Source organism: Lolium rigidum, chromosome 1 (assembly GCF_022539505.1).
Source record: "Lolium rigidum isolate FL_2022 chromosome 1, APGP_CSIRO_Lrig_0.1, whole genome shotgun sequence".
Lineage (NCBI taxonomy): Eukaryota > Viridiplantae > Streptophyta > Magnoliopsida > Poales > Poaceae > Lolium > Lolium rigidum.
This window is the reverse complement of record NC_061508.1, coordinates 211966753-211978873: the sequence shown is the minus strand read 5'-3', so window position 1 is coordinate 211978873 and position 12121 is coordinate 211966753. Positions and strand designations below refer to the sequence as shown.

The 12121-nt window shown below is 43.2% G+C and overlaps 1 protein-coding gene across 4 annotated transcripts; it reads right to left on the bottom strand.

Moving 5' to 3' along the window:
* Positions 1 to 5001: 5001 nt before the first annotated feature.
* LOC124689216 lies at positions 5002 to 11826 on the bottom strand. Of its 4 annotated transcripts, none has more exons than XM_047222787.1 (8): positions 11668 to 11826; positions 9613 to 10174; positions 9424 to 9522; positions 9257 to 9349; positions 9077 to 9172; positions 8900 to 9001; positions 8174 to 8320; positions 5002 to 7531 (listed from the first exon to the last, which is right to left on the bottom strand). In XM_047222787.1, exons 2-8 carry the CDS (start codon positions 10123 to 10125, stop codon positions 5387 to 5389), a joined length of 3195 nt encoding a protein of 1064 aa, XP_047078743.1. In that variant the 5' UTR covers positions 10126 to 10174; positions 11668 to 11826; the 3' UTR covers positions 5002 to 5386. The 4 variants fall into 4 exon arrangements, with proteins under 4 accessions (XP_047078743.1, XP_047078750.1, XP_047078737.1 ...); XM_047222794.1 differs by having other exon boundaries at positions 9257 to 9337; XM_047222781.1 differs by lacking the exon at positions 11668 to 11826 and having other exon boundaries at positions 5002 to 6124; positions 6185 to 7531; positions 9613 to 10188.
* Between the last annotated feature and the right edge of the window lie 295 nt (positions 11827 to 12121).

The following is a 12121-nucleotide window of genomic DNA, read 5'->3' as shown; positions in this document are numbered from 1 at the left end:
AGAATTCATCGCCTCCTTCATAGCACGCCATGTGATAATAGGTGGCTCACCATCCTCCTGTCGATTACGAACAAGTGCATCCCACCAACGCAATGCATAGACATCAAATTCGGAAGAAGCAAGCTTGATCTTCCTATCTTCAGTGTTATTCGGATGTAAGCGCCATAACTTCTCAATCTTTAGCTCCCAAGTGAGGTATTCTTCAACATCAGCTCCTCCTTCAAACTTGGGTATGGAGAACTTAGGCTTACCCAATCCATCATCCTCATCAAGTCCACGACCAGCGCGTCCAAGTTCAGCCCAACCACGAGGACGGTTACCACGTCCAACACCACGACCAACACCAGGTGCTTCATCCTGAAGATCAGGGTCGTCATCTTCTTGTTGCTGTTGGTTTGTAAGATTCTCAACAGACATTTGCAAGACTTGAAGAGTGCGCTGGATATCCGTCATTTGATCTTTCATAGTATTGACGGTCTCACTAGTAGCATCCAGCTTCTGGGAGATCCCCTTGGACCGTTCCCCTAAGCTCATCATCCTGAGTGTGGAATTCACGTCGCATCTCATTACGAAGAGCTTCATACTCCCTCCATGCGATGATATCTGCGGAATCCTTATTTTCCTGGTTAACAAGTTTATGATCACTAGCAGACATGATTAGTAGGTTAGTGCACTAAATCAAAAATATATGGTGGTACTCTCACAACTCACTCAAAAACTGATAAGAAAAGGAGATCTTACTGTTCCAAAGTAAATTAGTGTTGCTTACCACTTGTAGTAACAACTAGTGCACGGAAGTAGCAAAGCGAATATCAAGGGTATAAGAAAAAGCACACGACAAAGCAGGATATATGTGGGGCTGTAGGTAGGCTACCTATTTGCACCAATAACAAGCTCTAGCGCTGACCGTAGACAACCAAAGATACTCACACAAGGCGATAAATGTGGCAATGCAACTATATGGAGGAAAGGTTGCAATGCACTCGAGAGACACTAGCAAAGCTCAACGAAACAGGCACAAGATTGCTCAACTACAGGTGCAGAAAAGTAAACTAGGCCTTCACTTGATCTTACTAGCACTTCACACTTTTTCTTTTTGTATTTTCTTTTTGTAACACACGCAGTTATGTAGCTCTTTTTGCTTCTTTTCTATTTTCTCTTTTTTTGATTTTATGACACAACTCCTTGATAACACGGCCAAAAAAATATACAAAGCACCAAAACCCTAATGAGCAGCCTGTCGAGAGGTAAAACTAGTCTCTTCTGAGGAAGTTCCTAGTCACTTATATCGATAGGCTGTGTCTATGGTTGGGAACAAGCACACTGTACGCTATGTGGACTCGGAGTAACAAAAACTGAGACTAGATGATAGCGGAGACTCAAACCCTAACAATACTAGATGGAAGAAAAAGATACGCAAAAACAACTACGAAAAGCAACCAAAACTCAAAATTAGTGCAATCTAAAGCTATGGCAAACCCTAACCCTAATATTTTTGGCTTTTTCTGGATAGGAAAACACTCACAACTCAACGATGGGGTGGATTGTGGATGGCTTACCGAGGAAACCTGAGAATCTGATACCAAGATGATATGGGGTGGCCCGATCTTCTCAGTAAGCAACGGTGATGACGATGATCACAGGGTGACAGCAGCGGAGGAACACGACGATGTAGTGGATGATAACTTGTATGACACAACGAGATCTCTCGATTGGTCCCTGTCGCCAATGCAACAGCTCTCAACCCTGCAAGATATTCGCAACTCCACACACTTGCGCACGTAGCCGCCGACCATGAAGCGGTAAGTTGCAATCTACTAATTTTCAATGGAACAACAGATCACACAAAACTTTCAGATCTACACCAAATCAAGCAATATGGTGTAGGGATTCAATAGTTTTGCAGAGCAAACAACTAAGAACTAGGGTTTATCTTAAACGTGGTCTCCCGCAACTTTGGGGGCATCCTGGGCACTTATATAGGGGTTCAGGACGACCTCAGGTCGAAAAAGTACGAAAATAACCGACCCAGAATAGATCTGGTCGAGACAGACTCGGAGTCGGCCGGTCTGGAGGCCGGTCGACCGGGTCTGGGACCGGGCCAGCCGGTTCAAACCGGGCCTGGCGCCGGGTGGTGACCGGGCGACGGTGCGGGGCTTACTGGACATCGCCCCGGTTGGCACAAGTCAGAAATCCGGTTGAAACCGGATGAATCCGGCGTGGGGGCCGGTCGGACCGGCCCTGGGACCGGGCGGCCCGGCGGTACGGCCGGTTGACCAGTCCTGGCGCCGGCTGGAACATCTCCTCCTCTCGCGCATGCCTCCCGCTCCTCCCCCGCACGTCCATGGGATGTCTTCACGTCCAGCTCCATGTCCAGCTTCATGTCCATCTTCTGGTCCAGTTGCTCCTCTCCTCCTTGTGCGATGATTGGTTCCTCTTCATACCTGATCATACATAAGTAATACGACTTAGGCAGTATAAAGTTCTCATCGATCAAAGTATCATTTAGAAACAAGTTCACCTGTTGTTTAAGTAGCTTCGCACTAGCTCGTGTCATTGGTCCAATCCTGACTTCAATGGACTTGAGCTTCACAACAGGAGGATCATCTTCTTGTAATGACGGAGGTAGTAGTGAGGTAGGAATGTCCTCAGCAATGTTACTACATATGTTACTCCCACTATAAGTAATCTAATGAGCGGGCACTTTCAGATGATGGAAAAAATGAAGAAATAGAAGGTTGTGGTAACTAGCTAGCTAGTTACTACAACCTTTTATTTCTTCAATTAATGATTTATCATGTTACCAAAATACTTAGTTGGAACTGCTTTGTTCTATTGTGTTACTACATATGTTACTCACACTATAAGTAATTTAATGAGCGGGCACTTTCAGATAATAAAAAAAATGAAAATTTCTAAAATGTTATATCTCTCAAATAGAAAAAATTCTCACCAATAAATCGATCGCAATGATATTGTCGAAATTAGATTTTACGTTAATGTGTTTGGACAACTTTTGGGGGCAAAATGTTGCCAACATGCACCTCATGGTTAATCAAGGTAAACATAAGAAGTTAAACCTCAAAATTATATGAATTTCTTACTCAACATCCTGATAACTACGTCATCACACATTGGTACCTACATCCTCAACAACAACATGGTAACTTTACAAGTAGCACCTTGGTAACTTCAAGCAACCTAGGTCCCACGTCAACCAATTCTTTTATAGTGTCGCACATGTTAAGATCCTACAAATGTTATGCTTAGGATCCTAAAAAATGGAAATAGCATTTTATCATTCAAACAAAACGATAACCAAGTAGTTACAACATAGAAAGAATTAAATTTATTCTTAGGATATGCCCGCATAGAGTTAATGGATGGATGGTGCATTTCTTCTATAATCGTCTTAATTACATATCAAGAAGCATGTTAGATTCAATTGCACATGTTGCATTTATGAAGAAAAAACTATACCTGGGGCAAAGGGCTTATCTACACCTCGAGAAATATGGGCCATGGCCCAGGATGTAGAACTATATATTAGTAAAATTACTTAATTTTCTCTACGATTTAGCCTAATTACAACACTTGATTCAAAGTTGGCACAAGGTTCGACTGAATCCTTAATCTGCCAATGCTTGGGCTAAAGTTATTTTAGAAAACATGTTGTAAAGCTATAGCCAATGGCATACTGATAATAAGCCCAACACTCATAATATTTTTTCCCTGTGAGATCATGCTTGGTATGCCCGACAAGGATGATATATCTCTACAAGAATTGGCTTAAAATAATGTTAAAAGTGTGGATGTTAACTTCATTAAAAATCAGCAATAATGCTTATAGGAACAACTTTAATAATGGCTATGCTAGACCAACTTATGCTCCAAATAATAACTATTCTAGATAACACCATTAGATCATTTATAACCACACAAAGGGTAAATAAGGAGTTTATATCTAGATTTGAGAAACTAGATGCTATGTTTGAAAAGGTGGAGAATTTATCTATAGAGGTAGCCTGCATTAAAAAATATGTGCAACCCCAAAGGTCCCCTAAAGAGACAATATATTCAAGAGAAAATTGATAGGACAAGAGAGACTAGGGTGGGCAAAAACAGTCCCATGGTTTTAGCCAGTTTGGGCTAGTTCAAACTTTTTTTTTACTAAACTAGAAGTCAAGATTGATTTCGTGAAGGAAACTGAACAAGCACTCTCCAAGGGGTTTCCACGGTATTTTAGAATGTTAGCTTTGCACATCCCTAAGAGAGACTAATGATCGATGGTGGAAATCCAAAAACCCTAGCTGCCGCAAGAGCCTTACCGGATGAAAAAAGACCTACCGGAACCCTTTAATCAGAGAGGAACAAGATATGTGGGTAGGGGAGGGGTGGGAGCAAAGGTGGGGAGTAGATCCGCTTCCGATGTTGGGAACTCTCGATGGATCGTCAAGGGAGGACGAGACCCTAATATGGACAAAACCCTAATGGACCAACCATATTTGATGGACCCGGTATTCTCTATTGTCTGTTGAAGATGTTTGGTACTACAAGACGTTCACCTAAAAAAAAAAAGATGTTCAGCCTGCCAAAAACTTATAATATTCTGAAATAGAGTACAGTTTAAGATTTATATGTTAAGCTGTTCAGGCAACAATGATTTCAATAAGTACGTCATTAGTAATAATAACCACTGTGAACATAAAGAGAATTGGTGATCATGTGGCAAATACTGAATGTTTGTTCTGACAGGTGATGATCATGTAGCAAATAAGTCCGAAGCTCGAAACTCATGTGGTGGTCATGTGATAAATAATAGAAGTTCGAAGAAAAGTGTGGCATAATTCTAAATAATTAGTGTAGGTGTGACTGGTATTCTGTTTTAGTTCAACTGGGCTTCCAGTGGTAACAAGCAGATACAACTCGATATTCCTACACATTAAAGTGAGCCTGGGGAAATATTGCCGGGAGTGCTCGTCATCCACATAACAGGATCACTTGAAAAAAATAGTTAAACTGAAGTCCTTGCAACGGTGTGATAGTTAGTCGCCCTGATGATACAACAAATGAAATTAACCAGGCAACTGCACAGAACGCAAAAGAAAACAAAATCACAAGCCATATCATCTACAACGGCATCGTTTCCACGAAGCCATTCTGATCCCTATGATCCGATTGGATGTACATAGCGCCTAATAAAGTTAAGAGGAAGCTACAGGCTTTTCTACATACAAAATATATTGTAAAGAGGTCACAGAAACACTATTGTTCTTCATCAGAAAACTAGCAGACTACTGCTTCGAGCTTGGTCCCTTGGTCATTCCTCTGATTACCAGCCTTTTGCAAGTACTAAATGTTTATTCCCTTTTTCCTTCCAGGGCTGTCACTGTGGAGGGAACCAACCACCGTTGTAGAACCTATCTGATGGCCTTTGCGCCGAGTGGTGGCCGGCATGGTCGAATTGTGTATTTCTAGTATCATCCACGGAGGGAGCAGAATAATCTGGCGGTGCAATTTTATTCAAGTCGTGTTGCAGAGGGAAGTGGTCCCGAACAGCTGGACTGTCATCCAGAACAGGAATGTCACCTGTAAGGGTCTTGAACGCGAACTCGATGCAAGGGTCTGACCAGGAACTTCCAAATAATGACAAGCCAAACCCAGATGGATCAGCAGCTTCGGGCATTGCAGCCTGCGTTGGCAAAACGGGTTCTTGGGCTGGCGCATATTGGCGTTGAAAATTTGCCGAGGAGGTTGCAGTAGGCGACGCCTCTATTTTCACAGGATTTGACGACTTCTGGTTCTCAACATTTTCCCAAAAGTTGGTGACAGGTGCTCCATGTCCCCACTCAGGTTTCTGAGAGAAATCAGACTGCCGGATAGGATTCTCAGCATAACGTGGCTGCAAGTATCTGGTATTGTTTTCCCGAATAGCCTGTATTTGGTTGACAGTTAAACCTTGGATCAGCTGTGACCGACTGGTGGTATTTTCCTGCGTAGCTATCTGATTCAGAGAGTTAGCTCGATCCGATGGTAATTGATAGGCAGAGTTTCCTTGGCTAATCTGCATATTATTCACATTAACTCTTTGGCTCTGCTTCTGATAGGCAGAGTTTCCTTGGTTGATTGGTGAAGTATTCATGCGTACTCCGTCTTTTATCTGATAGGCAGAGTTCCCTTGGCTAATCTGCATATGATTCACATTATCACTTTGGCTCCGCTTTGGATGATTGGTGAAGTATTCATGCGTACTCCGTTTTTTATCAACAGTTAAAGCTTGGATCAGCTGGTTGGTACTATTCTGCTGCATAGTTTGCATTTGTTTCATAGTGTCAGCTTGACCCAACTGTAATTGAATGGTTTCCTGGTTAATCTGCATGTGGTTCAGAGCAGTGCCTGCTTGCCTCGGCTCTGAGTGATTGGCGAAGTATTGTGTAGCCTGTATTTTCATGCCAGAATCTGCTTGGCTCGACTTCAACTGATTGGTGGCATGTTCCTGATTAGCTTGTATTGGATTCACAGTGTGCCCATGCCTTTGCTGCCACCGCGAGTGATTGCTAACATATTCCTGTCCTGCCTGTACCGGAATGAGTATCTTTTCATTGCTCGACTGTAACTGACGGGCAGTATTTCCTTGATTAGTCTTTTTTCTATTCATAGTGTCTGCTTTGCTCACCTGTGAGTAACTGGTAGTGTATTCCTGCATTGCATGCATTTGATTAGCAGTGTCTGCTTGGCTCGCCTGTAACTGATTGGGAGTACTCTCCCGATTGGTCTGTATTCGAATGGCAGTGTCCGCCTGGCACGAATGCAACTGGTTGACAGTGTCATCATGATTGGTCTGCGTTGGAATGATAGTATCTGCTTGGCTGAACTGTACATGAATGGTAGTGTTCTCCTGCTTGGTCTGTATTTTAGTGAGCGCGTCTGCTCGACTAGACTGTAATTGATTGACAGAGCCCTCATCATTGATCTGCATTGGAATGACAGTATCTGCTTGGCTCGACTGTAACTGATTGGCTATGCTCTTCTGATTGGTCTGTACTTGAATGATAGTGTCTGCTTGGTTGAACTGTGAGTCATATGTAGTTTCCTCTTGAATAGGCTGTACCTGATTGACAAGATTTACACTAGTCGGTTCATCTCCACGCTCAGCGTTTCCTTCAGGATAAACCTTCAATGCAGCTATCCGAGATGACGCTCGGGGAGGTGTTGCAATCTTTTCTTTAGAAGTGATTTTACGCTTCTTGGGTTTCACCTCTGCACTTGGTTCTTTCCTTTTAACAGATTTCTTCCCCCCTGAAGCACGCTGCGCAGAGACCATCCGCGCACTCTTGTGTTCCAATGGATCAACCTTGTTGGCATATTTTTGTATTGGTTTAATGCCTTCAAACTCTGGTAACATCGCATTTCCAGTATATGTACCGAACAGTTCTTCCCGAGGAAGCATGATCCCTTCTGAGGTTAGTATTTCGCACTGAATGGCCTTGTCAGCGGTACCCGGTCTTGTGTATTCTGATGATGCTCTTGTCTGATATTCACAAAATAATCTTATAAGTTGCAATCATCAGATAAGAGAAAACGCATATGTATGTCAGAGATTTTTTGTTTAACCTATCTCCAAAAGTTTTAGGTATGCTCTATCTAATAAAACTAAATTTCAGAAACCAACAGATTTATGATATGTCATCTAAATCACATGGTTTATAAAAACCTTCACGTCTTCAAATGATGTTCTTGTCTGATTTAACAAAAAGGTCTAGCAAGTTTTTTTTTTTTTTGCTTAGCTTATCTCCTCAAGCTTCATATCTAATCTATCCAATTAAACTAAAATTCAGAAAGTAAAGGAGTTTTATGATCTGTGATCCAGACTACAGGGTGCTATCTGGTCTCCCCAAAATCTACACAAAAACAGGTGCATTTCTAAGTTCTAAAATGGGACAAGCAGGATACGAGCTTTTGACAAGTGGCCGGCTGTGCATGATCTAGAATGCATCACATGACTAGGACCAAACTTACCAATATTCATAAATCATAGAAAGGTTAACCGGTAGGTGTGCATGGTAATTAACTAATTATGATACCTACCTTGCACTTACATTCCATCTATGGTCCAATGGACAAATACAAAAACTAGAGTCGGTGAAAAAAAAAGGTGGTACAAGGAACTCACATGAGCTTGGTTCTGTGTAACACAAACATCCTGGATAGTTCTCTTCTTTGGCCTACAACTGCATTTATTTATGTCTCCTGATTCAACATAGCGTTGCACATCCTTCAGGGAGCGAAATTCATAACCACTAGCTGGGTCAATGTAGTACTGCAGAGATCAAAAGAATTAGAGGTAGAACAAGGGGTTCAATAAAAAGTAAACAGAAAATGTGAAGGAAAAACAGAGTTTTCGGAGGCATTCTATAACGTAGAATAGCGTGAGTCTATTTTAAAACACTATGTAGGCGGCTAGGTAAGTGGTTAACACTACTTCCTATCCCCTTGGGTACGTACTAATAACCTATTCAGATCCTCAGCTTCTTGAAAATCCTTGGGAATGATGGGGCAAAAGGTGTAATTGGTATTTTATAGTACCAACTACTATCATGCAGACGCACAGAAAAACATGCTAAGAGGCAGGAAAGACTGAAAGAGTTGGAGCTGAACTATGATATAGGCAGGGTGATTTGAGAAAGAAATTATTTCAATGAAAATAAAAAATGGACCAGTATCGCAGTTGGCTTGTGGTAGAGTACTCAGCAAGATAACTTGATATGGATGCTCGGGAAACATTTATTTCAATTCAAAATGAAACTAGGTTGGCTAAAATGACTTGGGCAATGGGTATTCCTATATTGTTTTGGATAGTCAAGACTGAAAGAGAAAGAAAAAGGTCATTCCAGCATACCGTATCAAGCTTGTTTGTAGTTCCATTCTTTCTTGGTCTGGCTTCTCTCAACCATCCATCAGGCAACTGAACCATACTGTCAAGCTCATCCTTGATTTGGACCTAGTAGTGAAACCAATTACGTATATCGTCTTAGACTGAATGGAGTAAGAGAGGGAAAAGATTACAGTGGCATACCAGATCAGTAGTGTGCCTTGATCCATTCTTTCTGGGCACTTCTTCTTTCCACCATCCATCAGGTCCCTTCATGACTGGTTCATCTTTGCTTTCAACCTGGTATAGGGGAATAATTATTATGGCTCACATATAGTGTTCTAGATAGAGCATGGCAGGAGGAAAAGGAACATTGTGACATACCTGATCAGCCTTGTAATTTAATTGATCCTTTACTGGTACTTCACCCAAACATCCATCTGGCCCCTTGATGACTGGGGCATTCTTGATAAGAACCTAGTTGAATAATTAGTTACTCAGATATAGTGTTTCAGATACAGAACAACAAAGAAAGGATGGTCAGAACATACCAGATCATTGCTCTGATTTGATCCATGTTTTCCTGGACTGTCTGCTTCACAACGTTCACCAGGCAGGCTCTTAATGACTGGTTCATCCTTGTTTTCTACCTATTAAGAAAAAGTAAAGTGTTGATTTTTTTACATATCATGCTGCACCCAGAACAGATGAATAAAGGAAGAAGCTAGAGATTTGCATGCCTTAATGGAGGGGCTTATTCTAACAAGCCCACTTCGTGTTCTAGAACATGAATCCTCGTTGGAATCAATAGCAGTTTTTCCTCCAACAAGCCCACTTCGTGTTTTAGAAGATGAATCTTCATTGAAATCCAAAGCAATGTTTCCTCTAACAAGCCCACTTCGTGTTTTAGAACATGAACCGCCATTGGAATCCATAGCGATGTTTCGTCTAACAAGCCCACTTCTTGTTTTAGATTGTGAACCCTCGCTGGAATCCACGATATTATTTACCCTAGCAAGCCCACTTCGTGTTCTAGAAGATGAAGCATTGCTGGAATCCACGCTGTTGTTTACCATAACAAGCTCATGTCGAGCTTTAGAAGATGAACCCTCACTGGGATCCACGATATTCTTTACCCTAACAAGCCCACTTCGGGTTTTAGAACATGATTCCTCACTGGGATCCGCAATGATGTTATTTCGCCTGACAAGCCCACTTCTTGTTCTAGAACCTGAACTGTTGCTGGGATCCATGATGCTGTTTCCCCTGACAAGCCCACTTCTTGTTCTAAAACATGTGCTCCTGCTGGAATACATAATGATATTAATTAAGTTCACAAAGATTTATCCAACTGGCAATAGCACAGCACACAGCAAAACATCATAAAGTTTTCTGTAACCAGTACCACATACGGAAATGCTAAAGTTGGCCTGCTAGTGCTACAATGTCGAAAAAATAAAGAACAGACATAATGTAGCAGGTAGAGGATATTTGTCTGGAGAATTTTGGTATCTAGTCAAGTTGAACTAAACACCGGCGCTCACAGAGAAAAATAGCCCTGATCCAAACAACCCCTTATTCTTCTCCTTAATACTGTTAAGACTGGTACATATATACACTATTGATGGCACAGATGGTCCATCTAGGATGGCTCGGCCAATGTGGCCCACAACTCTACTGTATATATCTCATTTGCTCTTTTTTGCGGGGATATATATCTCATTTGCTAATGGAGTAAGATGGGCATTTGTATTTGTCAGTGCATACATTATGTTTGCGTTCTCTTAACAAATATTAACCAGGTGAGAACACTGCAGCCCACTATGCAAATAAGGAAAATCTGCACGTGACGATATTCGGTAGAAGCTCTATACCTACCTATTGATGTTTGAGCAGTTTTGCATATTTTTTAGAAAAGGCAACCATACAGCATGAAAGAGAAATGGCTACGTTACTACTCCGTATTGCACATCACAGTAGATCGCCCGGTAGTGGCCAGCTTCTATACGGGTGCCGTGACTTGATTAACACGTAGCATGGGAGCTTCTAGCAACAATCGACACCTTACACACCCATGAGCAGATCATCTCCATACATCGATCCTTACACTACACCACCACTACCGTGACACGTCAACCTTAGAGTCACATGGAAAGTAGCGAGCTGCATCACCAAGAAACCCTAATATCGGCTTTTAAATTGCTCCATATGCACCGGGAGAGGTGTAGGTTTCGCCTCTCGGCGCGCGAAACACAACCGACTCAATCTCGCCAGTGGGGCTACCGACTCAATCTCGCCAGTGGGGCTACGTCAACAAAGGCAACAAAGGCGTCTACTTTTTTTGCACTGATCGGCACCGAACATTCCGAAAACCTTAGGAGGACATGGAATTTGGCTTTAGGAGCATGAACTGGCCTTCCTTCTTCCTATGCAAGTTCTAGGGCGAGGGGTAACAGGAGACAGATAGGTGAAGGATAGGATGAGACAGCCGCATACCCAGCTGAAAGCTTACTCGGATTGCCGGACCGAATCGCAGTCCGGTAACAAACCCCCCATGGTTCTCCCCACTCTACAGGTGATAAATCCAGCCACAGCAACCCTACCCAACGGAACACCCCGACACGAATGGCCGGACATCGACCGCCGGATCGCCGCCAGCCCCGCAAATCGCATCCACCTCCCGGTAAGCCCGAGCAACCTATAGTACACGCCTGAATCTGCACGCCCCGCGCGTGCGGTGGGCCCTGGAGCAGGACGAAATCGAGGGGCGCGGGCGAGGAGGAGGGCTGACGTACCTCCGTTCCCGCGCTGCTGCGCGGTGGAGACGGGAGCTGCGCCGGTGACTGGCCTCCGTCCGTCCAGGGAGACGGGGAGCTGCTAGGGTTAGCGGAGGCGGAGGTGGATACGGGAGTGGGGAAGTGGGAGAAAGAGAGACTTTTTTGCCAAGACGAGGAGAGGAGGCAGCAGGACACGACACGACGCGAGGCGAGGCGCACGCTCTTGGCTTGCTTGCTTGGCTCGCCTCACTCTTCTGAGTTCTGACCACTGACTGACCAGTGGAGTCGGAGTCGGAACGGAAATGAGCTGTCCTTCCTTATCCTTTCTCCTTTCCGGAACGGGCAAAGTATTTCCGTATCCACCTTTGGTGTTTGACCGAGCTGCATCGATCTAACGCCAAGATTGCCACATCTGACATTTCGAGTCCCACTGCGTACGAATGAACCAAAGTGTTCATCTCTCCTTCTTCTT

Coding starts and splice junctions, on each gene's coding strand:
- LOC124689216 (XM_047222775.1), bottom strand. CDS start 10,188: ATGTATTCCAGCAGGAGCACATGTTTTAGAACAAGAAGTGGGCTTGTC. Junction 9,350..9,423: donor CAAATCAGAGCAATGATCTG/GTATGTTCTGAC, acceptor TTATTCAACTAG/GTTCTTATCAAGAATGCCCC. Junction 8,321..8,899: donor CTACAAACAAGCTTGATACG/GTATGCTGGAAT, acceptor TGATCTCTGCAG/TACTACATTGACCCAGCTAG.